The sequence below is a fragment of the Syngnathus leptorhynchus genome, chromosome 12, assembly GCF_054491065.1.
Source record: "Syngnathus leptorhynchus isolate UIUO chromosome 12, UIUO_Slep, whole genome shotgun sequence".
NCBI classification, from domain to species: domain Eukaryota; kingdom Metazoa; phylum Chordata; class Actinopteri; order Syngnathiformes; family Syngnathidae; genus Syngnathus; species Syngnathus leptorhynchus.
The window spans coordinates 10,696,651-10,723,856 of record NC_141206.1 but is presented as its reverse complement, the minus strand read 5'-3'; the positions used below and the strand labels follow the sequence as shown (position 1 = coordinate 10,723,856).

Here is a 27,206-nt window from a genome sequence, read left to right as displayed (position 1 = left end):
TTACGACTCCGGCGGTAATCCCAATAAAAGCCTTTGGTGCTTTATCGATCACTTCACTCACTCTTTATTATTTTTCTCATTTTTTCCTAATGGCTCATGTCTGCGTTGGTTTAGGGAGTTTCCACGAACGCTTTAGAGTAAAGTCGCACTCGTATAAATTTTTGGCTTAGCGAGGCTGCTCGTGGTGCACGTTCAGATAAAGGTGCGTAAATCCTTCGGGGATTTTTCCACAGGTAAAAAGATCCATTTTAATTAGAAAAGCAGGTACGGGCAAGTTGTGGCTTTCCATGACAGTGTTCCATTTGTTGCCGATTAAAAGGATTTGAGCTCTGGATTATAACGAGTCATGCAAACTTGACCTTGGGGTGCACCGCTGGCTTTTTGGACTATTAGCTCAATTTAATGTATTTATTTTATTCTTCATCATTAATTGAGGCCAAAAGCAGAAACGGCAGCCATGCTAATGTCTGTCTATAGCATTTCACACGTTAGCATTAGGCTAGCAGACTTTTTTGGGCTACGGTTTGCTTGAACGTTTTGCTGTTTAGCTCCACAATGTTTAGTCCTCTTTAAAAGTCCATTTAACGTCACCTGGGGGGGTGACAAATAGCTTGAAGCGAGCACGCCGGGCCTCTTCTTTGTTTGAGCTCTTTGTGACGCTCCACAAAAGTGTCCCTTTAGCAACGTTGAATGCGGCCTCTATGCGCCCGTGTTATTTCTGCGGAGCTCGGAATGGTCAAGAAGGTCTATTTGGGTGCCATTTCCAGTGGCGGTCAACAAGCAGAGCGCAGAATAACATTTGGAGCTCCTTGCATGTTGGAGTAAAGCACCTCGTTCAGCGTTACATCACAAAAGCTGAATTGATGCTAAGCTGCTCTCTCGCTCTATTTTCAAGCGCAATCTCCCTTGGCTTCCTCTCGCACGTCATCCCTCATTGAAAGCCATTTTGTCTGGCCCGCTTCAAGCTGCTCATTTTTGACTTTGCGCCTATCTATCTATCCCCCTGACTCGGCTGTCTGTCAGGTAAATGAAGGCCCTCCGAGGCCAATGTGGCGAGCGCGGGCGGCCGCTGCGTTGTGTCACCGCAGCTTTAAATGCACCAAAAAATGGAAACTAAGAAAACAAAACAAAGTTAGTTATGAAGAGCGCATTCTGGGGAATGTCTCAGTTTTATGTTTTGAACTAGCCACATTTGGTCAGGGTCCAAGCAAGTAGAGCTGATTTTTCGCTTCTATTTCAATTTTGCTGATGTGCTCCAAAATGATCCAAATGATACTTCCTGTTCCGTTGACAGCAATTTTAGGAGGGCCTTCACATCTGAAGCTTGATGCTCCGGGAGGTAAACATGCGCCCTCTGGTGGACATCTGCTGCACATGCAGCCCTCACAGCAGACACCAAAGCCTTTTTGATGATCAAATTATTAGAAAAACATCATAAAGTTGCGGGCCGCCCTGCACAAGGCTTTAAAGTGGTTTGTATTTCCATGTGAACGCGAAAAGCAAACTACAAGCGGCGAGCCTCGATGACACAGACAACTATCGAGGGACAACGTGAAAATTAGTAGCTCCTGACGGGCGTCCTATATTTTTCTCTCGCCATATACAACAATTAGCTCTATATATCTGCAGTATATGTGTGTGTGTTACGCAAAGGGCGCGCTTAGTAATCGCCAGCTGTGTATTTTGGGTGCCAGCAGCCGCACAAAGACGAGCGAGGCCTCGTGGGCGAGAGCGCGGCCGGCCGGCGCTGGTCCCGCTAAAGGCGACCTTAATGACAGGCTTGTCTAAAGCTGGAGTCTGAAGCGCAAGCCTCCGGACGCTCTTGTTTATCTGCGCCTGCCTGGATCTCCTCGACGGACATTTCAAAGGCCAAAAAGGGGCAACCTAGATCGTTTGTTTGTTTGTTTGTTTGTTTGTTTGTTTGTTTGCGGCCATGTACAAATGACTGGACGTAAAGTAAAATTTTCAGGTCAGAGAATTCAAATCATTTCAATCATTTATCATTTAAATCATCAAATATTTGAAATAATTTCATTCCGCTAAACACAATATTCGGAGAGCTCTTAAAACATCAAATTGCTTGACAAAATGTTGGTAGCCCACTCATGGCTTGATGATCAAATTGCTGAAATTGTCACTTATTGAATGGAAAGTCAAATCCTGAGTGTTTGAATGAGGCCTTTTTATCCAAAAGCTCATTAATATCGTCGTCGGAGTCACACCTCGCTATACGCGCTGGCTGAACACGCTCGCTGAACGCGCTGGCTGAACTTCCTGCAGGAATCCAAACAGGTCGCGAGGAGACACACGCACTTTTGAGAATGAGAACAGCGGACCTGTGTGAGGGCCGGGAGCTCGGCCCCACCGAGGGGGACTTACTGAGGCCCCCGTTTGGCTGGCGCGTCCATCAAAAGGCTTCATTTAAACGCCACATGAAAGTGCGGCCTTTTCACTCCTTCCTCCGGCCAAAGTCGCGCTGTTGACTCGCCGGTCTGTTTACGAGGCGAAAAGCGCCTTCTGTGCCGCGCCGCCGTCCGTGGACGCCATTAAGTCCTCGCCCCCGTGCCGTGGAAAGAAAAGCGGGGGGTGCGCGTTGTCAAAAAGGGAAGAAGCCTTGAAAATAGAAACCGGACAGCTGCAAAAGTGCCCGCTCATGCAAATATTTGGAGTGGCACTTACATAACAGCTTCGGGAGGTCAGAGGGCAGCGTTGTGGACACGCACACGCTTGTGAAAGGAAGCCCGCAGCGCTAACTTGCATGTTTTGGGGACGGGAGACAAAAAGCCACGCCGGCGAGCACGCACGAGTCTCACAATGAACCCAGCGAGCCACCTGGCTGCCTTGATGCTCTTCCGAGATGTAATTAAAAGACGCACACATGGTCTGTCTGGATTTTTTTTGGTGTGTTTTACTCTTGCGTTAGAATAGTAAGCCTGTCTTCAAACGTCAACCACAGAAGACATGAGAGCGGCCCGATTTGGGGCACACAGTCACGGCCACATCAAAAAGCCGCACCTCACGTCAATCTTAAAAAGCCCTTTGGGAAAAAGGTCATCTACGCGCAACTTCCCTGATTTCCTCTCGAGCACCAAGCGCCAGTGGAGTTGTGAAAAAGAAACGAAAATACACATCCTGGCTTTTTAAATCTAGCGTCAAAATTCTATCGAGCCGAATAGAGCCTCCATTTTGCCGTGAAGATATAATTTTCCGCGTCCACAGAGATCCCGTTATAAAAACTAGATTGCAGGATCCCTCGTGCCAAGGTCAGCAGCATAAATCCGCCACCTATCTAACGCAACCGCGGCCGTCCGTCCGTCCGTCCGTCCGTACACGATCAGGTGCTAGTTTGATGGTTTGATGGAGGGATGAGCTTTTGGAATAACTGTCATTACACGGACACTCAGGCGCTGGCTATTGTGTGTCATTGTCCCATATTTTCTTTTTGGTAGACCACCTGCTCATGTGACACTCCAGCCTAACAATGGTTGTGCACATCGGTTCCAATACGGGGGCCGATCCCTTCCAGTAAGTGGATGTTTGGAGAGCTTCGGGCAGGGGGGTGAAAATAGATGCCTGACATTTGACTGCTGTACATCAAGTTGATGGGATGATGATACTGATTATTTTTTGTAGTATGAAACCACCCCCCCCCCCCTCACACACACACGCGTGCTCCTCTATCAAACGTCTGCTAGCTTCGTGCTAACCAATGCATCCTGTGAAAACCATAAAAACGTGTGCTTTAGATTGCCGTCCCGCACTTGGAGTCTAACCGTGCTCTCTCGTGTCATTTCCCGAACGCGTGCATCTGTCTGACTTCCTCTCAACGCTGGCACATGCTAATATTTTTTGCATTGGCCTGCGGGGCAGGACCCCGATGAGATGGTTAGCAGATGTGTCCATCATGCCAGAGTTAAAAAGTAGACGCTGTGTAGCCACAGCCTACGAGTCTTTAATAATAACATGAGAGGTTGCCGCGTTATGGCTTGGATCAATCGGTTCGCCTGCTGAGGGACGGGGTGGAGTCTGCTGGACCTTGCAAGGACCAGAAACTGGACAGATCACTCGACAAACGGTGTGCCCCATTCATCTTTGCGCCTCTCCTCTGTCAAAGGTTCAAAGTTGTGGTCAAAAGATGCCCTGCACGTTAAAGAAGAAATGATTGGGATAGGTGCAGCACCACATTTCACCAGCAGAGGTTGCAATGATAGGTTTTTGGATTTTAATCAGTCGATAGAAGGCATTTCATTTAGCCGGCGCGAGTATTCGCCCCAAGTGAGAAGACATCGGGGTGAAAGGAACGTGATAGAAAATATCCGTTGAAATTCTTCTAAGCGCAAAAACATGTTGGGCGCACTTTGGCTCATTTGGAGTCGTAAGCGAGTGTGTGTGGGTGGAGTCAAATGTTTAGGTTCAGCCAGGGGAAGTGATTCATGCTTTTTCCAGTAGGCGGCGATAAACCCAAACCCTCTGGCTTTGAACAAGAAAACGACCACCCCTGTCTTCGAATAGGTCCTCAGTTGGCTTTCAAATACTCAGTACACTCGTCATCCCATCATCATTCATCTTAAAGTGTTGAAGTATCTTATATCTTAAACATGTCTGGCAGAGGAAAGGGCGGTAAAGGATTGGGCAAAGGTGGCGCTAAGCGTCACCGCAAAGTCCTCCGCGATAACATCCAGGGTATCACCAAACCCGCCATTCGTCGCCTCGCACGGCGCGGCGGAGTCAAGCGTATCTCCGGACTCATCTATGAGGAAACTCGTGGTGTGCTTAAGGTCTTTCTGGAAAATGTCATTCGTGACGCCGTGACCTACACCGAGCACGCCAAGAGGAAGACCGTCACCGCCATGGATGTGGTCTACGCCCTGAAGAGACAGGGGCGCACTCTGTACGGCTTCGGCGGCTAAAACGTCCAATTGAACGGCGCTACCAAAACGGTCCTTTTAAGGGCCACCCAAATGTTCTACAAGAGATGCTTATTCCATGATTCAAATATATTTTTCATATGCTTTGAGATGCTCGATTCCCAATATGTATCTATGATGTCTACTTTAGCCACCAATCCACCCTGGCTGCTCTTTTAATTTACAACAGTCTGCTGTAATAAACATAATCAATAATGACGCTGTAACTAGCAACAGATAGTGAAGTCTCGCGTGGTTTTCCCGCCGTGAGAAAGTAGGTGCTATTATGAGAACATTTTTGCATTAACCATCTTCTATTTTTTATTTTGAACGTCATTTGAAACGTGCTCTTGACATTTCAAACAAAGGATTGTGAAAAGCCCTCATTGATTTACACAAAGCCCCTTACTGTGACAGAAGGTCCAGATTTTTTCGGCCAATCAAATACTGGCGCTAGCGCAGTATAATTTGCATTTCAGTTTCTATAAGGACTCTGGTTGCAGCACCGATCGGCTACCAGTCCGTTGCTGTCTCGAAAAGACCAAAATGCCTGAACCCGCTAAGTCAGCGCCCAAGAAGGGCTCCAAGAAAGCCGTTACCAAGACTACCGCCAAACCCGGCAGGAGGCGCAAGAAGGGGAGGAAGGAGAGCTATGCCATCTACGTGTACAAGGTCCTGAAACAGGTCCACCCCGACACCGGCATCTCCTCCAAGGCCATGAGCATCATGAACTCGTTCGTCAACGACATCTTCGAGCGGATCGCCTCCGAGGCTTCCCGCCTGGCGCATTACAACAAGCGCTCCACCATCACGTCCAGGGAAATCCAGACCGCGGTGCGTCTCCTGCTGCCCGGTGAGCTGGCTAAGCACGCCGTGTCTGAGGGCACCAAGGCTGTCACTAAGTACACCAGCTCCAAATAAAGCTGAGGACGTCTGTCCCCCAACCAACGGTTCTTTTAAGAGCCACCTAATTCTCTCCGACCGAAGAGTTTGCCCTCCATGTATCTTGTTGAAATGAAATCAGGATTTCTCTCTATGTGATTTCAGTTCTGAGTTATGAATTGTACACGTGAAAATAAAACCTCAAACATTGTCCAGGTTAGTCGTGAAATTGTAGGCAATCTACCTGAGCACTCAACGGATGCATTTGGAGCATCTGATCAATAATCGCTTTCTTCAGACAAGAATAAAACACTGCCTTCACAATAACTCGTAGCCGACCAAAAAAAAAATTGTACATAAGAGTACAAGACGCGTTTAGTTATTGAAAGCAAAAGCAACATTTTAATTCGTCTTGATTTTGCAAGATGAATCAATCCCCGCATCAAAATGTCTCAATTCACAAAAGAAACGAGAATACAACTAAGACAAATAGAAAATGTTTTTTTCCCCAACAGATATTCACATCTTACATATGCAAATGAGTAAAAGAGTAAATACCAATATGATGAAAAGGCAAAATGTTTTTGAAGCATGCACTCATTCACTCACTCACTGTGAGGGAGCAGTGCATGAGCGAGCCACTTTAGTGTGTTTGCTGCCATCCCCAAAACGTCGTCTTGCTCCCAAATGATGGTGGCAACATGCCCGTTTGGCATTTGGATGCATAGACTAAAGTCTTTAGTCACCTATAATTCAAATTGTAACGCTTTGGGAGCAATTTTCGCACTTCTAGACGTTGAACAAGTGAGCAAAATCATCCAGCCTCGTCGCTGGCGCCAACCAAGACATGCACTTTGGAGCCTCTGCAAAGAAACTGGAGCAAGTCAGTCAGCTGCAAACCACTTAAATGTGGACATATACTTCTTTTCTATCCATTACAATCACATCGGGTGTTCCGAAACATATTTTGTACGATTTGTCGGGGTTTAAAGAGCGCTCAGAAAACACAAGTCAACCTGCTTTGACCGCAAACGCGCTTGCTTGACTCTCCACGGTTCTCATGGCTTGAGTCTCTACGGTTCTCATGTGACGCTTAAGTACTGCCTCTCCCCCTGCACGGGACATCGTCAGTAGTTGTGGTTGGAATTGCAATGGCAGAAGTCCCACCAGCTCCAGCCGCCCCGGCGGCCAAAAGCGCCGCTAAGAAGAAGGCACCTTCCAAGCCTAAAACTCCCGGACCAAGCGCCAGTGAGCTCATCATCGAAGCCGTGACCGCGTCCAAAGAGCGCAATGGGGTTTCCCTGGCCGGTCTCAAGAAGTATATGCTCGGTAAAAACTACGACGTGGAGAAGAACAAGGCTCGCCTGAAGACTGTCATCAAAGGGATGGTGGCTAGGGGAGACTTGATCCAGACCAGGGGCACCGGCGCTTCCGGCTCCTTCAAGATGAGCAAGAAGGTCGTCACCAAGACAACTAAAGCGCCCGCTAAGCCCAAGAAGGCTCCCGTCAAAGCCAAGAAGACACCAGTGAAGAAAGCCGCTCCCAGCAAGAAGCCGAAGGCTACCGCAGCCAAGGCAACTGTCAAGAAGGCAACCAAAAAGTCCGCGTCACCGAAGAAGGCCAAGAAGCCCGTCAAAAGCGCCAAGAAACCGGCAGCGTCGCCTAAAAAAGCCCCTGCGGCCAAGAAGCCCGTCGCCGCCAAGAAGTCTCCTGCTAAGAAGGCCGCCAAGCCCAGATCGGTCAAGAAGACCGCCGCTAAAAAGAAGTGAAACACTTGTGCGTCACACAAAAGGCTCTTTTAAGAGCCACCACATCTCCATTAATGAGTCAAAACATTCCGATTTTGACTAAATACTTATTTTTTTTAATTAGGACCAGAAATATGATTTGATACATTATACAAATAGTAGCTTACGTTTAATTGATTACTGATCAAACGTTATTCAATTGATATGGAAAGTCACTATAACTAAGTTTGCTTTTGAAACTTGCCATTACTGATATTATCTTCTAGTTCTGTCTAATTTTCACTTGATAGATTGCATCGTTTGTAAATACTCTACTTTTGAAGTGCTTTATAAAGTCAAGTTTATTTGTATAGCCCTAAATCACAAGCAGTCTCAAAGGGCTTCAATCAATTGACAATGATTCAATATAATATATTGTTTTTAATATAAAAACAAATCAATGTTTTATATACTTTTGGGAATGACTGAATGAACATTTATGACACTGTCACAACACCAGCTCAGTTTAATAAAATGAAATATTTATTTCAATTCATCGTTGTACACGGCATGATCTTAAACGTTCACCAGATTTCGTCGAAATATTCCAAAACACTACAAATGTGAATCCTTCGAATCGTTTCGGGCGCCATTGGTCAGTCGTACTCTGTGCTGATTGGTTCAGTTCAAATATATGTCGTCCAATGGTCAATAGCTTTTGGAGGCGAACGTACCAATCAGCGCTGTCTCGTCTGGATAAAAACCGGAGTTCCCGCAATGTTCTTCATTCTTACTTTTGGAAGTCATACTCTGACAATGGCAAGAACCAAGCAGACCGCTCGTAAGTCCACCGGAGGTAAGGCTCCGAGGAAACAGCTAGCCACTAAGGCAGCCCGTAAAAGTGCCCCGGCCACCGGCGGCGTCAAGAAACCTCATCGCTACAGGCCCGGCACCGTGGCTCTTCGCGAGATCCGCCGCTACCAGAAATCCACCGAGCTGCTGATCCGCAAACTGCCCTTCCAGCGCCTGGTTAGGGAGATCGCCCAGGACTTCAAGACCGACCTGCGTTTCCAGAGCTCGGCTGTCATGGCTTTGCAGGAGTCGAGCGAGGCTTATCTGGTGGGTCTGTTTGAGGACACCAACTTGTGCGCCATTCACGCCAAGCGTGTCACCATCATGCCCAAAGACATCCAGCTCGCCCGCCGCATCCGAGGCGAGAGAGCATAAGCTTCATCAACACAACAACAAAACGGCTCTTTTAAGAGCCACCACATCGACAACTAAAAGTACCATTCCTTCATTAAGTCACATGAAATTACTAATAATATAACTTATATGCTTTTGTTCAAAATGAATTACCAAGATTACAATAGTGTAAATAAGTTTGATTCAAAATGTACTGCTATCAAATAAAACAAAACTTAACACAAGCTTGAAAAGTAAATTATTTTTCTTTTGCGTGTTATTTTAATCGAATGCATCAATATTAAATTTCGCCTTCCAAAAGTAAGCAAGATCAGTATCATTACTGTCAACCTGTTCAAATATGTATTTGTTCAATAAATAGGTCAAGTATGTATGACTTGGAGAAAAGTTACAAGATTACGTATATTGAAAGGCTATTTCACACAAGACGGCAGAAAAAAAAAATGATGCCTATCGACTGATCGGTACTTTTATTAAATTGATTTCTATAAATGTTCAAGTTGACCATGTAACAAATATTCGTCACGGTCGAAACACCCCAACTGACAAGCCAACACAAAAGAGAGCGCGGCAAGTGCAGCTCTTTGCTGATTGGCCAACCACTTCCTCGCCGCCGGTTGGCCAATCACTGAGCAGCAGCTCTGTGTATAAGTACCCCTCAGCACAGTACATCGGGTACATCTCCCACAGCTCGACCAACACTCATACCAGAATGTCAGGACGTGGCAAAACCGGCGGCAAGGCTAGAGCAAAGGCCAAGACACGCTCTTCCCGTGCTGGGCTTCAATTCCCGGTGGGTCGTGTCCACAGACTGCTCCGCAAAGGCAACTATGCTCAGCGCGTCGGGGCCGGCGCTCCCGTCTATCTGGCGGCCGTGCTCGAATACTTGACAGCTGAAATCCTGGAGTTGGCCGGCAACGCCGCTCGAGACAACAAGAAGACCAGAATTATTCCCCGTCACTTGCAGCTCGCAGTCCGCAACGACGAGGAGTTGAACAAACTACTCGGCGGTGTCACCATCGCTCAGGGCGGTGTGTTGCCTAACATCCAGGCTGTGCTCTTGCCCAAGAAGACTGAGAAGGCCGGCAAAGCCAAGTAAATTCATCGTCTTCGCGACCCCCAAAACGGCTCTTTTAAGAGCCAACCACTTCAAACTTGAAGAGTCCACTTCCACCAATTAGTAGTTACATGAATTATATTGAAGATAGTCAGTATGAACTACTAACAGTAAAGTCGCAAGACATTGCCAATTATCGATTGCGTCACTTAGTGATAAAATGTCGAATATAGAGACCCTTCTCTCTCTATATATATATATATATATATATATTTTTTTTTTTATTATATATAAATGCGGTCGCAAAGTTGATCAAAGTATACGTACTGAACTTGTATAAAGCTTGTATACTTGTATAACGTCACTTGGGCAGTGGTTATTAGGTAGAAATTATATAAAACTATTTTAAGAGCAGACTCTGCTTCCAAGTGCAGATTCATTCAAATATTTTTTTTACACGCGTGATAAAGTTACGTTAAAATAAAACTACGAGGTTGTTTTTTTTGGCTACTAAGAGGTTGTTTCTTTAGGGCTGCTGACTGACGTTGCTCGGCAAATGGATCGAGTCCTCTTTCAGGTCCGCGCTTTTGCAATAAGACATCCCGCTCCTCCAGATAATTAGGCATATTTTAGAGTCACTGCAGACGGTGCTTTGTCATTTCAAAACATGTCTGGCCGCGGAAAAGGAGGCAAAGGACTTGGCAAGGGAGGCGCTAAGCGTCACCGTAAAGTCCTCCGTGATAACATCCAGGGCATTACAAAACCCGCTATCCGCCGTCTGGCTCGCCGTGGTGGGGTAAAGCGCATTTCCGGCCTGATTTACGAAGAAACCCGTGGTGTGCTCAAAGTATTCTTGGAGAACGTCATCCGCGACGCTGTTACCTACACCGAACACGCTAAAAGGAAGACAGTCACCGCAATGGATGTAGTCTACGCCCTCAAGAGGCAGGGCCGTACACTCTACGGCTTTGGCGGCTAAAATCAAAATCACCCTCCAACTAAAAGGTCCTTTTAAGGGCCACGCATCCCTACTCACAAGAGTGTGCATTTCTTCCTTTCAAGTTCCATCGATCAATATTTTCGATTGGAATATGATCACAACATGAGCGTCAAGACAAGCAATTGATTTGAACGGCAAGAATGTTTGACTAGCTGACTTACCGGTTGTCTCTGTTTTCCTGTATTATCTTAGCGTGCATACACATGAAATGACAGGAGAGCGTAGCGACCGTCCATTTTGCCCGCCTCCGTTGATTTTAATCAACTGCACCTGTGACGTGCAGCGTAATTAAGAGTTCTTCCGGTCTCTTGGAGCTCTTGGGACATTTTTGTAGTTTCAAACCATTTTGTTAACGTAACGCTTTATAATTTATTATTCTATTGCACTGAAAATACACTTTACAGTCGTGAGCTTTCTTCTTGCACGCGTCACCTTTTTATGGCTTACTTCTCATTGCAACAAATGCGTTCAAAAAAAAAAAAAGACGAGCGAGCTCTGTCCGAGGCCTCCCGGGACGTGCGGCTGCGGTGAGGCCGTCGGCGTTTGGTCTTTCACGAAAAGGACGGCGTCACAAGGCGAGCGTCACAAGGCGTCTTTGGGAGGTGATGCCGTAGCGGTTAAGTTGGATTTGGACCTGACACCGAGAACGCAGCGTCAGCATTCAGGATGCAACATGAACCTTTTTTTTTTTTTTTTTCCTTGATGACAAAGGGGCTACACACCTATTATGGGTCATGTGACTCTTGACGAGATGTCCTGCTTCTAAGGCCGCCATGAGGGAGAGCTCCCCTGCCAGAACAGCGGCGCAAACTACGCGCGCCAGCTGCCGGGCGTTCTCGCCCGGTTGCTCGGGCCTGCTGCCTTGGACGCCCAGCATCTATGCACAAAACACGAGGTCATTTCGAAAATCCCCCCCCCCCCCCCCCACCTCTGAGTTGTATGTTACCTGTAGACAGGCCTGCTGCGGCGACAGGTTGGTGCCCCCGCCGACGGTGCCCAGCTCGATGGAGGGCATGGTGCAGGTGATGTAGAGGTCCTGGCCGTCGGCTCCGGCCGCTTCCATCTGCGTGATGCAGTTGGCGCTGCCGACAGTCTGCGCGGGGTCCTGCCACCAAAACGCGCCTGAGGCTTTCCACTCGACTCACTTCAAGTCATTTAATGGACTGTGGACTCACCTGCCCGCAGGCAATGAAGATGGCCGCCACGATGTTGGCGGCGTGGGCGTTGAAGCCGCCGACGCTGCCCGCCATGGCCGAGCCCACCAGGTTCTTGTTGACATTGAGCTCCACCAGTGCTGCCGTGTTGCTCTTCAGCACCTCAAAAGCAAAACAAGGGAAAAACACTCCAACAGAATGCAACTTCATTCTTGACAGGTGACTTGTTTCTTTTTTTTTTTTTTTTTTACCTCCCGAACCACTTTGGCAGGGACGGTAGCCTCGCAAACGGCGCACTTGCCCCGCCCCAGGATCCAGTTGATGGCGGCCGACTTCTTGTCGGTGCAAAAGTTGCCGCTGACGGAGAGCACCTCCACGTCGGCGTGCTGCTGCTGCAGTCTTAGCAGAGCCTTCTCGCAGCCCTGCAGACACGTTTCATGCAACTCACAAACCCGTTGCAGTCAAATCACGTCTGGAAGCGGGACGATACCTTCGAGAGCATATTCATGCCCATGGCGTCTCCCGTGTGTGCCTCAAAACGGATGTAGAGGTTCCTGCCCGCTAAGCCCACCAGCATCTTCTCCAGCCGGGCAAACCTGATCAGGACAAAAATGTTTTTTGCCAACCCTGCCCTGCCCGGCGACCAACTCGACGATCGGCCGGCCGGCGCACCTGCTGGTCCGATCAAAAGCCTCTTTGATGACGGCCGAGCCCTCGACGCTCTCCAGCCACGCTTTGACCTCGGCGGCGCGGCAGGCCGAGGGCAGGCGCACCACGGGACCCCTGGTCATGCTGTCGGACAAGACCCGACTGCGGCAGCCCCCGCTCAGCTGCAACCACAAGCGCCATGTGCACAAACTTCAATTGGAGGAGAGAAAAAAAAAAATAAAAAAATTCTTCCCATATGATTTGACTTACAGAGAGAGCCCGGCAGCCCCGGTTGGTGCTTGCCACCAGGCAGCCCTCGGTGGTCGCCATGGGAACGTAAAAAAGCTTGTCGTCCAAAGGTAGCGGGCCGGCCACGCCCACTGGCACCGGCACGTAGCCGATGACGTTCTCGCAGCAGGTGCCCATCACCTGCCGACCGGAAAGGCGTCGTCAAGATCTCCACTTGAAATGAACGCGAGCGGAGGCTCACCTTGCCGTAGTCATAGTTCTTGTACGGAAGCGAAGACAAGGCGGTGGGAACGGGAAGCTCGGAGGACAACATCTCCCTCCTGATAGCCACGCCCCTCTCGGGGTTCTCCAGCAGAGCCTCCAGTTTATAGGCGAGGATGTGACGTGACGCCACTAAGTCGATCACCTCGCTGTCGCTGAGGCAACGGGGCCCTCGCTGAGAACGACGGCGAGCGGTTACGAACGTGGCCGTGAAATGAGCGAGAAAAGAGCCAACTCACCTGCGGATCGGCGAGGACGTCCAGACATTCCTCCGACGTGCGCGGACAAGCTTCAGATTTGGACGCGTCAGTCATCTCGGGAACCCGATTGGCCTCCGCTGCGGACCCCCCAAAACAACTCAATGAATTCAATGGCATTCTCAAATGGGAGCCAATCAGGTTTCTTACAAACAACGTTGTTGCCGACATGTCCCGCATGAGACGGATCAGGAGCTTTGGCTTCCTTCCTGCACACCAGTTTGAAGTCTGGGACGGCGGCGGCGGGCGGCTCTTTCCTGCAGCAGCCGTGGAGCGAGCCCGCCGAGGGACTCTTGATGGACAGCGACGACTCGGTCTCGCTCTGCTCGAAGAAGACGTACTTGACGGCCAGCAGCAGGGCCAGGCCCAGCGTGATGGCCTGCTCCAAGTCCACCCTGAGGGACGAGGACAGCGGCGGGATGAGGACGCAATCATGGTGGTGGCATTTTCTTCATCGGTTTACCCGTCGAGTAGCAGCGGCCGCACGGAAGCGCCGTTCTCCAGCCTCTTGGGCGGGGATCCCGCCGCCGTCCGGTTGAGGCCGGGACCCTCGGCCGCCAGTCGAGCGTGAGCGTGGACCAGAGCCAGTCCCAGCGACTTGGAAGACAGGTGAGCTTGTTACACTCCGGCCGGCGCGTGGCTCCCGGCTGCCGCGACTCACCATGATGAGCTTCACCCTCTGTGTGACGGGATTGGGCTTGTTGTGTTCTTCTTCGGCCAGCACGTGGGCAAAGTGGCTCAGCTGCCAAATGGGGCGACCCTCGCGGCTTTCCATCGACAACTGCCAGCACGCCGTGGAAAAATCATTTTTCTCTCAACCAGGAAGTTCGGATATATTCGTAAAAAAAAATGTCAGCCGTCTTACCTCAAGAACCAGCGAGACGCAAGCGGGGAAGAAGGTCATGAAGACCACGTAGTTGGCCAGCACCGACATACAGCCGAAGCAGCACATGATCTCCAGCTGGGGCACACCTGGAGAAGCACAACCAGCCATACGACATCAATCGTCATCATCAGAGGCGGCGTGTCCTACCTGACATGGTGCCGATCCCGATGACCAGACACTCCACCAGAGCGTCCAGCGTGAAGGTGGGACCCAAGATGGCCATGCCTTGAGAGATGTTCTCCCTCACCTCCTCCTAAGCACACGCGCAAAAATGAGCCCACCGGCGTGAAAGCTCACAGGATGCGTCAGTGGGCACAGTCACCTGAGAGTTTGAGCTGAGGGCAAACTTGGCAAGCGTGCAGGCTTTGGACAGGTCGATGAGGAGGAGGAAGAAAGGAAGTGCTTCACTGAGCGAGGAAGAGGAAGATGTTTGTGGAAAATTGGAGACATTTCTCCAAATGAGGGCCGCACGTAAAGTTAGAGACGACTTACTTGAGGCCCGTCAGCTCTCTGCCAAAAAAGTGGATGACCACCGAGCTAAAAACAAAACTGGAGAATAATGTAAATAAGCCCGCGATACCTGCCGGGAGGAAAAAAACAACCAAATAAATAAAAACAATAATCAACGACATCACGGATTTCTGTGGCGACACCGACCCAAAATGTACTTGGAGCCGAGCTGTCGGAGGTTCCTAAACTGGTAGTAGATGTAAATGAGAGCCGCGCAGCGCGTCACGGTCAAGACGACGGTGTCGCTGCCGTGATTGGCCTAAAAAAGAAACACGTACAATCAGGATTGGGCTAGGAACGCCGGCCGAGGCCAAAAGCTTCACCTCTCGCTCCACTTTGGGACAGTCTTTCCAGCTGCACACGTGGCTGCTGGCGGCCAAGCCGTTCATGGACATGAGGCAGACGCTGAGCACCAGGATACCGATGATCACCTCCCACGGGTGGGCGGCCACCAGCAGGCCGTGGTGGCGGAACAGCCGTGCCAACATGCTCTGCAGTCGACAAGGGCATCACATTGAATTTATGGGTTTATTCAACTTGAACTGGAGGCTGTCACGCAGCTCCAAAACTTTGGCCACTGCTCTCAAAACAATGATGAGGCAACGTGTGATGAGGTACCAACGACAGACTGACAGCTAGCTAGCTAGCTTTCAAAAGGACAGCTGATAAGTACAAACACTTACACACCAATGTCGTTCCATTCGGGGCGTCAACAACGTATACACACTGAAACAACGTTCAAGCTAAGGCTAGCTCATTAGCCACCCGTCACGCCTACCCTACTTACGACAGAAGTTATTTGGTTGATACGCAGAAACATTATGGCGGATAAAAACATACATACGTTTTTAAAAAAAAAAACTTTCCGGTAGTTAGAGACTTGTTTCCATGATAATGATCCGGTATCACGTCCTTTCCAAGGAAGTGTCGGTTCGCTAGCTAAGCAAAAAACAAAAATGCTGTAATCCGGAAGTGATGACATAGGAAAAACGTCACTCGCAAAGGAAGTCGTCGACGCCATTTTGGTACGCAGGGAAAAAGGGGCTGGAGCCAACGTTGTCGCTTTAAAATAAGGCATTTAAGAGAGAAACTCATACAATTGTTTGAAAATTGTTATGAAATAAAAGAGTTCATTTATATTTTGATACCATTTTTGTTTGTATAATGTAGTGGTTGAAAAACAAAATGGTCAGTAGTATTGTCATGCAAGTCATATAAGTCTCCAGTCGATGGCAGTGTTGTTAACCATTCGTACAGTTGTACAACACAGTATCGTAATCATGTTACTGCGTATTACACTACATATCAAAATCATCGAAAACATATTCAAATATGGAACTCTTGCTCTGAGTACGGAGCTAACTAGTTATATGTTCATATAATGTATTTACACGATAAATGTGAAAGGTCGCCTTTGTTTTGTTGATGCAAGAATAGTTGGGTGAGGGGCCAGAAAAATACCGGAACGACATATACAAACATAACGTTTTTAATCATCAATAATCAAGCATTACAGTCAATAGGAGAGTGGATTTGGTGCAACGTTATTTGCAAGTCATGAACACAAAGAAAAAAAAAACAGGGCCTAGGTCACGCTGGAATTTTAGCCATTCAAATGGTGGCGCTGGCACAGTCATATTAGCATGAATAAGTTAAAAAAAAAAAGCAAGGAAATGACGCGGCAAGCAAGCAATGTCACCCAATCAAAACGTGGCGTCAGCACACTCAACCAATGAAAAAGAGGGGATGGCACAGTTTTATTTGCATTTACGGATTATAAAAATGTTCGCACTACAGTGGTCTCCATTGGATTTAGCCGATTTCAGTCACCATGCCTGACGCCGCGAAGTCTGCGCCCAAGAAGGGTTCCAAAAAAGCCGTCTCTAAAACCGTCGCCAAACCTGGTAGGAAAAGGAGAAAGGGGAGGAAGGAAAGCTACGCTATCTACGTATACAAGGTCCTGAAGCAGGTTCACCCAGACACCGGCATCTCCTCCAAGGCCATGAGCATCATGAATTCGTTCGTCAACGACATCTTCGAGCGGATCGCCTCCGAGGCTTCCCGACTGGCGCACTACAACAAGCGCTCCACCATCACGTCCAGGGAGATTCAGACCGCCGTGCGTCTCCTGCTGCCTGGTGAGCTGGCTAAGCACGCCGTGTCCGAGGGGACCAAGGCCGTCACCAAGTACACCAGCTCCAAGTAAACTTGAGGACAACAGTCCCCAAACCAACGGTTCTTTTAAGAGCCACCCAATTAGCTCTAAAGTGTACACCCAATTTCAACGTTGAACAGTAGCTTAACTGGCTTGTTGAAAAATATTCTAACCACCAAATTTGTGAAGGCATATTAATCGAACTCGTTTTGGCTATCAGCATGATTAAAATATTACACAAATTCCGTTTAAAGGGGGAAAAAAATAATGGTTATATAAATATTTGTGGAAAACGCAATGTCTGCACTAAAAAAACAACTAAATGAATTTCTGGAACATTTCTGCAATCACGGGGCTGCTATACATTACACACTACAAATCATTTTCAAATAAAGACACAGCTTGCCGTGTGTTTTCATTCTATGCACATAAATCCCTACTCGTCGTTTTTCGTAAGGGTGTCTACGTTCACTTTAAGACGGCCAAAATAGAAACAGGTGACGTCATTCATCTGTTTTTGGGGGGGGGCGGGGGGTGAAAGACATTGGTTGTGTTCGGTGCTGATTGGTTCAATTCGTCCAATAGTGAGGCAGCCTTTTGACGCGGGCTCATCTTAAAATTCACCAATCAGCGCTGTCTCGCCTGGATAAAATCCGCAGCTCGACCGGCGTGAGGCATTCACGTTAGGAGAACTAAGTGTGTCAGAAACAAAATGGCAAGAACCAAGCAGACAGCTCGTAAATCCACCGGAGGTAAGGCTCCTAGGAAGCAGCTGGCCACTAAGGCAGCCCGCAAAAGTGCCCCGGCCACCGGCGGTGTCAAGAAACCTCATCGCTACAGGCCTGGCACCGTGGCCCTGCGTGAGATTCGCCGCTACCAGAAATCCACCGAGCTGCTGATCCGCAAACTGCCCTTCCAGCGCCTGGTTAGGGAGATCGCCCAGGACTTCAAGACCGACCTGCGTTTCCAGAGCTCGGCCGTCATGGCTTTGCAGGAGTCGAGCGAGGCTTATCTGGTGGGTCTGTTTGAGGACACCAACTTGTGCGCCATTCACGCCAAGCGTGTCACCATCATGCCCAAAGACATCCAGCTCGCCCGCCGCATCCGAGGCGAGAGAGCATAAGCTTCAACAAAGAAAGCAACAACGGCTCTTTTAAGGGCCACCACATCGGCGACTTAAAGAAGCATTCATTCCTGTTATAACATTTATTTACTATGAATATACTGAGATCTGGTTAGCACAGTGGGCAAAGAAACTGTACGTAAAATGATGAGTTATCAATTATATGATATACATATATATTATATATATATATGAGTTTGAATTATATGGAGGTGTGTTCTTGTTTTACTCTTACCCACCTTAAATCCTACAGAATCACATTTGAGGTTGCTTACGTAAATTGATTCATTCTTAAAACTATATTTGTCATTGACTCAAAAAATGGCACGCACTTAATGTAATTCAATGATTTGGCAGTTCATTTATTTTATATATTTTCTGTGCAATAACGAATTGCCATGAATCATACAATTTGAAAAAAAAACGGTCTTCAACCGGTCTTCAGAACAATGGCAACCGCTGCTTGTTGCTGATTGGACAACCTTTTCCCCGCACACGCCAGCCAATCACATCGCAGCAGCTTTAAGTATAAGTACGCTGCTCCACTGAACCTACGATATCGTTTCTTCACACACAGCAAGGAACATTAAAGATGTCTGGACGCGGAAAATCCGGCAAGGCTAGAGCAAAGGCCAAGACACGCTCCTCCCGAGCCGGGCTTCAATTCCCGGTGGGTCGCGTTCACAGGCTTCTCCGCAAGGGCAACTATGCTCAGCGCGTCGGGGCCGGCGCTCCCGTCTATCTGGCGGCCGTGCTCGAGTACTTGACTGCTGAAATCCTGGAGTTGGCCGGGAACGCCGCTCGCGACAACAAGAAGACCAGAATTATCCCCCGTCACTTGCAGCTCGCCGTCCGCAACGACGAGGAGTTGAACAAACTACTCGGCGGTGTCACCATCGCTCAGGGCGGTGTGTTGCCTAACATCCAGGCTGTGCTCTTGCCCAAGAAGACCGAGAAGGCTGGCAAAGCCAAGTAAACTTGGCCCACGAGCTAATCAACACAAACGGCTCTTTTAAGAGCCACACACAAGTCCGAGAAGAGTTCACGTTTCCATATACTGGCTGCAGTATTGTTTCTTTCAAGTATGAGTAATATTTCAGAGAAAGATTCAAACTATAAATAGTATTCCAAGGATTTCGCGGGTGTGACAAAGTCGCGTAACATTTCAGAGCAAGATTCAAACCATGAATCATATTCCAAGAATCTCGCGGGGGTGGGTGCGTGACAAAGTCGCGTAACTTTACGCTCTTTTACGCTGTGCCCACTATTGCAAGTACACGCGCTGCAGATACAGACAGAAAGGGCTCGAAACAAACACTGCACACCATACACACCGCACTGCCTGTCAATATATAAAATAGTTAATTTTCCTATTCTGTATACATGTCAAATGCCACAATAAATGTTTTTTGACCTTTCAATCTATTGTGTCGCCTCAGTTGCTCGATGAAACCGACAAACATAACAAAACAAACTATACAGACAATAAAAGATATGAAACATTTTCCACGTAACGTCTTTATTGTACCATTGAAAGCGTCATATAGCACACCGCCATTCCCTTTTCGCCAATCAAAGAATGGCGCTGGAACACCATCATTTGCATCAGAGCCCCTACAAATACTCGGGCTCAGCTCCAACTTCACCACTCAGACTCCATTAGCAAATCTGAAATCAGTATGCCTGCTGACCCAGCAAAGCCTGCCCCTAAGAAGGGCTCCAAGAAGGCCGTCACCAAAGGTGCCGGTAAGCCTGGAAACAAGAAGAGGCGAAAGGGAAGGAAGGAGAGCTATGCCATCTACGTGTACAAGGTCCTGAAACAGGTCCACCCCGACACCGGCATCTCCTCCAAGGCCATGAGCATCATGAACTCGTTCGTCAACGACATCTTCGAGCGGATCGCCTCCGAGGCCTCCCGCCTGGCGCACTACAACAAGCGCTCCACCATCTCGTCCAGGGAGATTCAGACCGCTGTGCGTCTCCTGCTGCCCGGCGAGCTGGCTAAGCACGCCGTGTCCGAGGGGACCAAGGCCGTCACCAAGTACACTAGCTCCAAGTAAACTTGAGGCGGTTGCGCTTCAAACCAACCAACGGTTCTTTTAAGAACCACCTACTTGTCTCTCAAAGAGAAACTTCCAGAACTTGCGCTGTTAGATTTAAAAAGTGGACTGAAACGATCAGACATATAAAATGCAACACCTAAAGCAGCTATCAATGGAAATTGCTGTGATGAATTTATATTGATGAAGTCTTTATTTTATCTTTGTTAGCTGTAAAGCTTCTTGAAAGCCAAAGTGGAAGAGCAATGTGGGTGGACTTAAGAAATGAAGATGGTGTCAATTAGATCTGGAATAAAAACATGAACTGACTTAAAGGTGTATGAATTTCTTATGTCTGTCAATTAGATCTTGAATAAAAACTTGAACTGACTTAAAGGTGTCTGAATTTCACATTTCTGTCGACAAATCTTGCCTGCTAACAGTATAAATTGTTTTATACAAATAAATAATCTTAAAATAGTTTACCTAGCGGCTGTTGTTTTCGCTTTTCTGTCTACATTCGCTCTTTTAGGCCACACAAGGTTTGTCCAAGTGGAGTTGCCGTACAACTTGCGTGGAAGTTGTACGTCACCCGTCAACAGTTTTTACGTACCGACACGCTCGAAAGAAAAAATGATACTTTCTGACGTACTGAAGTAAATCCATCATTACATTTTTTAAAAGAATGGACTATTTAAAATATTCGTGTTCGGTAAAACTCTTAATGTGCCTCAAAGCTTCTCGGCCTAGGTTAGCTTAGTTAGCATCGCTTAGCTTGCTAGCTGCTAACAAAGGAGACGAGTTTGTTCAAGAAATTCACTCTAAGATCGGGTTGGAACGTAAAGGTGTCGTCTGAAAATGCGCGCAAAACAGACAGTAAAGTGCGAAGAGGAATGTTATGGAACAAAAGAAGAGATCGCGCGACAATGTCAAGTGCTGGCCGCGGATCGCAAGAGGCCTGCAGGTTTGGTCACTTCTGTTCCAAACTTACGACATTCGCAAAACAAATCCATTTTAATAAACCCCAATGAAATTGATGAACAGAGACCAAGGGCATTTTTGCTGTAATTATAGCTATAACAATGTCATTTTTGTTTTTGACTTTACCAAACCAAGTATGTTTGTCTTATGTCCTGTAGACATCAATGAAGAAAATCCTGGTCCCAAACAGCAAAAGATGGAGTTTGCTGACATTAAAGAGGAGAACGCTCCGGAGCCCATTCAAGTGAAAACAGAGGAGCAGCCTCAGGGACCACACATCAAAGAAGAAGAGGATTTCACAGAGTTGCCCGTGACTGGTGTCCATTTGAAGACTGAAGATGAAGCTCACTATGGGGAGGAGAATGTAGGGACAAAGCCTCCAAGCAGCAGCAGCTCAAATCAACCAATAAAAACAGAAGCCGATGGCGACCACTGTGGAGGCTCAGAAGCAGACAGCCTTTTAGCTCCGCTGTCAGATAGCGACGACATTGCGTCCGACTCCCCCGACACCGATGACGAAGAGCATGATATGAAACGCTGGAAATGTTCTCAGTGTGGGAAAACGTTTGTCTACAAGTCTCTTTGGAAAATTCATATGATTGTCCACACTGGAGAAAAACCTTTTACTTGCTCCGTTTGTGGTCGGAAATTCTCTCAAAAGGGAAGCTTAAGAAGACACGCGTTAACACACACGGGAAGGAAAGCTTTTGCCTGCTCACTTTGCGGTCAACAATTCTCTCAAAAAGGAAACTTAAGAAGACACACGATAACACACACGGGAGAGAAAACCTTTTCCTGCTCCGTTTGTGGTCTACGATTCTTTTATCGACACTCTTTGACCAATCACGCGAGAACGCACACTGGCGAGAAAGCCTTTGCCTGCTCGGTGTGCGGCCGAAAATTCTTTCAAAAGGTGCACTTAATTTCACACACAAGAACACACACGGGAGAAAAGCCTTTTGCGTGCGCATTCTGCAATCTGCGCTTCTCTGTCAAAGGAAATTTACGAATACACACCAGAATACACACCGGGGAGAAACCTTTTTCCTGTTCGGTATGCGGTCAAAGGTTCTCCGAGAGCCGCGTTTTGACAACGCACATGAGAACACACACCGGAGAGAAACCTTTTCCCTGCTTGGATTGTGGCAAATGTTTCTCCACCAAGGCAAACTTAAAAACACACACGAGAACACACACTGGTGAGAAACCATTTGCCTGCTTAGTTTGCGGGCAAAGGTTCTGCGAGAGGCGCACTTTAACCACACACACGAGAACACACACTGGAGAGAGACCCTTCGCCTGCTCGATATGCGGCAAAAGATTTTCTTCACGGAGATACTATCAAGCACACATGAGAACGCACACTGGCGAGAAACCTTTTGCCTGCTCAGTCTGCGGTCAACGATTTGCTCACCAAGGCAACTTAAACCGCCACACCAAATCGCACAGTGGAGAGAAACCTTATACCTGCTCGGTGTGTGGCAAAGGATTCCCCAGAAAAGAAACATTTACGGCACACACAAAAACACACACCACCTGTTCAGTTTGTGGTCAAAGTTTCTCTCGTAAAGATCAGGTAAAAAGACATATTTGTGCTGGTGAAAGTCGCAGAGATCGATGAAGCGCAAAATCCAAATAGACATCTGCCATTTTGAGAGTCCTTTCAATGACCTGAAATCATTGACTTGTATTTTATCTGCTTGCATTGTGTGTGCTCGTGCTAAACAACTTGGAGTCTTAAAAGTGTCAATGTGATCCTCAATAAAATACAATTTTCCAGACGTGATAGTACGAATTGAGCTTCCTATGAAAAGGTCAGCTGTCAACTACGCTGTGAGTACTTAAGGTCAAAATTGACATCAAGTGTTTTGTTTGCTGCTCTGACAGTCTTCCCTGTGAGAATGGCGACACCAAGTGGACAGAAAGTATACGGCAACGCACAAACTACATGTACATTATATGATTTGGCGTATTTGAAAGCTTTTAAAAATATATAGAACTACCACACACGTCAGTTAAAATATTCTACACTGTGAGTTTAAGAAAAGACCACTGGCAAGAAAAACAATAAAGTCGCCGCTGCACTTTTAATCATAATGATTTAAATCTCCCCTCGTGTTTCTAATACAACACGCTGGAATATTTCTATATTACGTTAACCATATAGAAGAAGGAAAAAAAGAAGTCTTTTAAAATGATCGTTAGTTCTCGCTAAAGTTTGAAGTCTGCTGCGTCAGTGACAAGTGAAACAAGGAACCGCGCTTGTTTTTGAATTGAGCTTTCTCGGTTACCGTAGGCACGCCATTTGTAGCTGTCGCAACTTCTGCTCACTGCTCGCACTTGATCAAATAATACTTCTCCGCCTTGTGGAGTGAACACACGAAGCCTGGATACACCGCGTGGCGTGACGTGGCGTGACGTGGCGTGACGTGGCGTGGCGTGGCCCGCTACCATATTGGAGCAAAACATCACCCATCCGATGCGCGTGCTGTCAAACTCGTCCGTTCTCGGCCTGGCTTAGTTTAGCATAGCCTAGCTAGGGGCTAACAAAGGAGATGCGTCGGCTGCCAACTGCTTGCAAAGTGTGAGCATCAAGTGTTGCGCTAATCGCCTGAACATGGAAATTGATGAGAAAAAGCAGGGAAACGAGTCACAACGTCACCTTCTGACGGACGCCGCTTTCAAGAAGCCTGGAGGTGTGTTATACACGGAGCACATTTGCCTACTTTTCTTCAAGAACTTTTTAACGTGTTTATATTTATCCTATGCATGCACATAATATGTCTATTTTTCAAAGAATACTTTCATCCGTTTTGTCACATTAAAAGACAGCATCTATGTATGCATTTCACTACGCTCACCATCATCAATTAAATGCCAGGGCCTGTAGGCAAGCAACAAGAGCATATGAGTAATCCATGTGGACACAATTGAACAATTCCTCCTCTATTAAATAACATTTAACGCAATATAAATAGCAATGCAATCGGACCCATGCAAACTGGCGGGGGCAGCGTGAGCAAGTCCGCTTTTCAGTCGCAGTCGGCTCTGCAAGGTTAACAAGTAAGCATTCAAGTCATCAGATTGTCGCGGCGGTAAAGCGCACGAAACCCACTTGGAGCAACAAACAAACATCCCCCCCCCCCCCCTTGACAACTTCCGCCTACCCGCACGCATGCCAATTTGATTGGCTCTCAGCCGGACACATGACCGAGGCGCGCAGAATGTCAAAGATGATGAAAGAGGCAAGAGCATTGAGCCCCGTGCTAATGCTAATTGCAGTGTTGTCTTGTGTCCCGCAGAGATCAATGAAAAGCATCTTCGCCCCGAGCGCCAGGCGCCAGAGCAACTTGACTTTCAAGACGTGGAGCACATGCAGATTCCCCACATCAAAGAGGAGGAGGAAGAGCAGGGCGATGATATTATTGAGTTGCTATTGACTGGTGTCCCATTCAAAAGTGAAGACCAAGATCAGTTTGAGGAGAACAAAGGGGCGGAGCCTCTGAGCAGCAGGAACTCAAGTCAACACACGACAAGAGAAGGCGATGGCGACCGCCGTGAAGAACTCCAAGCGGACAGCCTGTTAGCTCCGATGTCAGATAGCGACGACACGTCTCACTCTCCTAACACCGATGATGATGAGCAAGATGTGACACGTCATTCCGACAACAAACGCTGGAAATGTTCTCAGTGTGGGAAATCATTTGTGTACAAGTCACTTTTGAAAACCCACATGATATCCCATACGGGAGAGAAACCTTTTGTCTGCTCAGATTGCGGTAAAAGATTCTCTCATAAGGGACACTTGAGAACTCATGCTAAAACACACACTGGTGAGAAACCTTTTGCTTGCTCGGTTTGTGGTCAAACCTTTTCTCAGAATGGAAACCTAAGGACACACATAAGAAAACACACGGGAGAGAAGCCTTTTGGCTGCTCGCTTTGCGGCCAAAGCTTCTCCACCCAGGTGAGCTTAAAAACACACACGAGAACACACACTGGGGAGAAACCCTTTGCTTGCTTAGTCTGTGATCAAAGATTCTCTGAAAGGGCAAACTTGAGATCGCACACAAGAACGCACACAGGAGAGAAGCCTTTTGCCTGCGCAATATGCGGTCAGGGATTCTCTCAGAAGGGAAGTCTAACGATACACACCAGAATCCATACTGGTGAGAAACCTTTTGCCTGCTCTGTTTGTGATCAAAGATTCTCTGAAAAGGGAACCTTGATCAAACACACGAGAACACACAGTGGAGAGAAACCTTTTGCGTGCTCACTTTGTGGTCAGCGTTTCTCTCAGAAGGGAAACTTAAAAGTCCACACAAGAACCCACACCGGGGAGGGCGGTGAAAGATTTTCCAAGAATAAACGGAAAGGCTGTGTCGCTGAGTGAACAATGGAGCCTGCGATGAAATTAAAGAATCACAGCAACATGCTTTCTATTTGGTGTGGTCTCAAGACATTTACACATTCTGTGCGTGTTCACTTGAGCTAAACGCTTTTGCCTTTAACCCTAATTTGAAAATGTAGCCATAGTTTAAAATCCTAATCATCAACCACATTTGTAATTTAAAAGCCCAACCCTTTGAATTTAAAAGCTGACAAGTCGACTGTCGGTCAAGCTAAAACTCTGCGCACTACCGTTTACGTCCACTAGACGTCGCTGTTTCTCCACGCATTGCCTGTATTTGAAGCGCACACAAAAGGTCACGTCGGACAACCAAATCTTCTGAACTCAAAACGCCACAAGCAATTGTACCTTTCATCCAATGTCCAGCCTATCCGTTCATGATCCGCTGATCACGTGGCCTGTAAAACAAAACAAAAACTCCATCTTTCAAACTCAGATATCCAGGCCATATTCTAATGATAAAAAGGAGACTAGCTGAATGCTAACATATAATGCAAAATGCCATTAGTGGGCTAGCAAAAATCATCAACCTTTACCACACACACACAAACAGAGCACACAAATACTCCCAAGCACTATTTTTGTCGCTTTGTCAAAAAAATGTCCCGAGTGAACCTTTCTCCAAAAGTCAAAGCCTTCTTGTTATCATGTGACGCGCACACGTCCCCCTCATCCCTCAGTCCGACCTCTCGCGGCACTCTTATCCTTCTCGTCAACCTTGAAGAGGCGGCCGATAAATGAGCGCGAGCCCGCCCGCGAGCCCGCCCGCGAGCCCGCCCGCCTGGATTGGGTCAACGCTGAGATCTGTGTAGCGCCTCAGATAAACCTTGGGTGATGACACCTTTAGCAGAGTGGGACACATACAAATACACGACAGGAGAGAACATATAGTGAGTATTTTTGGATTTATATATGACACCCTCGCATGGAGCTTTGTGGACTTGTGGTCACATGCGCAAGCATGAGAATGTTAATGAATGACGCCTTGCTCATTGGCTAATAGGATTCCCCTTCATTGCTCACTCCCTCCCCGGGCGGTAAACAGAGTTGGAGGGAGGGAGGGAGGGAGGGAGGGAAAACACGTACGTGTGTGTTGGGGGAGGAGAAGTGAGGGCGCAGTGATTTATAACATCAACTCTTGCTCGTGCCTTCTCTCCCGTAGCAGGGCCGCAAACACATCCATTACAAAAGTACTGATGTTAATGGCAATTGTGTGTGTGTGCACTAGAGTGAGTGCACACTTTTGTGTGAGAGTGTGCACCGCCGTGATAATCACACACTGCTGGCTGAATGGGAGGTGAAGGTTACTGAGGGTCTTTCCCATAGAAGCGTGTGTTTCAGACTCAAGAGAGTCAGGCCAGGCGAGGCGAGGCGAGGCTCCAAAGCCCCTGGCCTCATTTATCAATCAATAATGTTTGTTTACAGCGAGCAGCGGCAGCATGAAAGCACGGCGTCATCATATATGAAGAAAAAGGCCGTTTGTTTCCAGATTTGGTGTCATCCGCCCGTCCTGTGAACGTGGTTGAAATTCTTCAAGGGCCGATGAAGATTGTTCAAATCAGCCTTCAGTGGCCAAAATGGCGGCCAAGGGGACGGACGGGTGCACGCTGAAGATTACTCGGGCCTTCCGTGCGCGTGTGCGCGTGAGCCCGTGGTGCGAATCGGGCTGTCTCCTCTCACATTAGCCTTTACATTAAAGGCAGTCAGGTGGAAAATGAGTGCGGACCTGAGCCACCCCGTCCACCCACCTGGC

At 47.7% G+C, this 27,206-nt stretch overlaps 13 protein-coding genes across 14 annotated transcripts; 12 read left to right on the top strand and 1 right to left on the bottom strand.

Moving 5' to 3' along the window:
• The first annotated feature begins 4,580 nt into the window (after positions 1 to 4,580).
• Positions 4,581 to 5,133, top strand: LOC147048454 (histone H4). Its single transcript, XM_085925474.1, has one exon. The coding sequence runs from the start codon at positions 4,599 to 4,601 to the stop codon at positions 4,908 to 4,910; it is 312 nt and encodes a 103-aa protein (XP_085781600.1). The 5' UTR covers positions 4,581 to 4,598; the 3' UTR covers positions 4,911 to 5,133.
• Positions 5,134 to 5,387: 254 nt separating this feature from the next.
• LOC147048453 (histone H2B-like) lies at positions 5,388 to 5,988 on the top strand. The gene has a single exon (XM_085925473.1). The coding sequence runs from the start codon at positions 5,454 to 5,456 to the stop codon at positions 5,826 to 5,828; it is 375 nt and encodes a 124-aa protein (XP_085781599.1). The 5' UTR covers positions 5,388 to 5,453; the 3' UTR covers positions 5,829 to 5,988.
• Positions 5,989 to 6,874: 886 nt separating this feature from the next.
• On the top strand, positions 6,875 to 8,068 carry LOC147048452 (histone H1-like). The gene has a single exon (XM_085925465.1). It carries the CDS (start codon positions 6,941 to 6,943, stop codon positions 7,556 to 7,558), a length of 618 nt encoding a protein of 205 aa, XP_085781591.1. The 5' UTR covers positions 6,875 to 6,940; the 3' UTR covers positions 7,559 to 8,068.
• Positions 8,069 to 8,278: 210 nt separating this feature from the next.
• On the top strand, positions 8,279 to 8,764 carry LOC147048451 (histone H3-like). The gene has a single exon (XM_085925466.1). The coding sequence runs from the start codon at positions 8,294 to 8,296 to the stop codon at positions 8,741 to 8,743; it is 450 nt and encodes a 149-aa protein (XP_085781592.1). The 5' UTR covers positions 8,279 to 8,293; the 3' UTR covers positions 8,744 to 8,764.
• Positions 8,765 to 9,407: 643 nt separating this feature from the next.
• LOC147048450 (histone H2A-like) lies at positions 9,408 to 10,174 on the top strand. The gene has a single exon (XM_085925469.1). It carries the CDS (start codon positions 9,435 to 9,437, stop codon positions 9,819 to 9,821), a length of 387 nt encoding a protein of 128 aa, XP_085781595.1. The 5' UTR covers positions 9,408 to 9,434; the 3' UTR covers positions 9,822 to 10,174.
• A 227-nt stretch (positions 10,175 to 10,401) lies between these two features.
• On the top strand, positions 10,402 to 10,795 carry LOC147048449 (histone H4). The gene has a single exon (XM_085925476.1). The coding sequence runs from the start codon at positions 10,447 to 10,449 to the stop codon at positions 10,756 to 10,758; it is 312 nt and encodes a 103-aa protein (XP_085781602.1). The 5' UTR covers positions 10,402 to 10,446; the 3' UTR covers positions 10,759 to 10,795.
• A 469-nt stretch (positions 10,796 to 11,264) lies between these two features.
• On the bottom strand, positions 11,265 to 15,745 carry LOC147048448 (3-hydroxy-3-methylglutaryl-coenzyme A reductase-like). The gene is made up of 20 exons (XM_085925461.1): positions 15,589 to 15,745; positions 15,068 to 15,235; positions 14,892 to 15,003; positions 14,727 to 14,814; positions 14,557 to 14,641; positions 14,382 to 14,487; positions 14,214 to 14,320; positions 14,010 to 14,129; positions 13,812 to 13,945; positions 13,499 to 13,743; positions 13,331 to 13,428; positions 13,072 to 13,266; positions 12,852 to 13,010; positions 12,606 to 12,763; positions 12,424 to 12,529; positions 12,185 to 12,355; positions 11,955 to 12,095; positions 11,726 to 11,884; positions 11,502 to 11,656; positions 11,265 to 11,413 (listed from the first exon to the last, which is right to left on the bottom strand). Exons 1-20 carry the CDS (start codon positions 15,724 to 15,726, stop codon positions 11,362 to 11,364), a joined length of 2,697 nt encoding a protein of 898 aa, XP_085781587.1. The 5' UTR covers positions 15,727 to 15,745; the 3' UTR covers positions 11,265 to 11,361.
• Positions 15,746 to 16,539: 794 nt separating this feature from the next.
• On the top strand, positions 16,540 to 17,354 carry LOC147048447 (histone H2B-like). Its single transcript, XM_085925472.1, has one exon. It carries the CDS (start codon positions 16,576 to 16,578, stop codon positions 16,948 to 16,950), a length of 375 nt encoding a protein of 124 aa, XP_085781598.1. The 5' UTR covers positions 16,540 to 16,575; the 3' UTR covers positions 16,951 to 17,354.
• Positions 17,355 to 17,455: 101 nt separating this feature from the next.
• On the top strand, positions 17,456 to 18,223 carry LOC147048446 (histone H3-like). The gene has a single exon (XM_085925468.1). It carries the CDS (start codon positions 17,612 to 17,614, stop codon positions 18,020 to 18,022), a length of 411 nt encoding a protein of 136 aa, XP_085781594.1. The 5' UTR covers positions 17,456 to 17,611; the 3' UTR covers positions 18,023 to 18,223.
• Positions 18,224 to 18,595: 372 nt separating this feature from the next.
• LOC147048445 (histone H2A-like) lies at positions 18,596 to 19,430 on the top strand. The gene has a single exon (XM_085925470.1). It carries the CDS (start codon positions 18,615 to 18,617, stop codon positions 18,996 to 18,998), a length of 384 nt encoding a protein of 127 aa, XP_085781596.1. The 5' UTR covers positions 18,596 to 18,614; the 3' UTR covers positions 18,999 to 19,430.
• Positions 19,431 to 19,646: 216 nt separating this feature from the next.
• Positions 19,647 to 20,476, top strand: LOC147048444 (histone H2B 1/2-like). Its single transcript, XM_085925471.1, has one exon. The coding sequence runs from the start codon at positions 19,702 to 19,704 to the stop codon at positions 20,080 to 20,082; it is 381 nt and encodes a 126-aa protein (XP_085781597.1). The 5' UTR covers positions 19,647 to 19,701; the 3' UTR covers positions 20,083 to 20,476.
• A 104-nt stretch (positions 20,477 to 20,580) lies between these two features.
• LOC147048443 (uncharacterized) lies at positions 20,581 to 22,816 on the top strand. Its single transcript, XM_085925462.1, has 2 exons — positions 20,581 to 21,025; positions 21,201 to 22,816. Exons 1-2 carry the CDS (start codon positions 20,920 to 20,922, stop codon positions 22,661 to 22,663), a joined length of 1,569 nt encoding a protein of 522 aa, XP_085781588.1. The 5' UTR covers positions 20,581 to 20,919; the 3' UTR covers positions 22,664 to 22,816.
• Positions 22,817 to 23,368: 552 nt separating this feature from the next.
• On the top strand, positions 23,369 to 25,544 carry LOC147048442 (uncharacterized). Of its 2 annotated transcripts, none has more exons than XM_085925463.1 (2): positions 23,369 to 23,738; positions 24,345 to 25,544. In XM_085925463.1, the coding sequence occupies exons 1-2, from the start codon at positions 23,660 to 23,662 to the stop codon at positions 25,433 to 25,435; spliced, it is 1,170 nt and encodes a 389-aa protein (XP_085781589.1). In that variant the 5' UTR covers positions 23,369 to 23,659; the 3' UTR covers positions 25,436 to 25,544. The 2 variants fall into 2 exon arrangements, with proteins under 2 accessions (XP_085781589.1, XP_085781590.1); XM_085925464.1 differs by lacking the exon at positions 23,369 to 23,738 and adding an exon at positions 24,035 to 24,105.
• Positions 25,545 to 27,206: the final 1,662 nt, after the last annotated feature.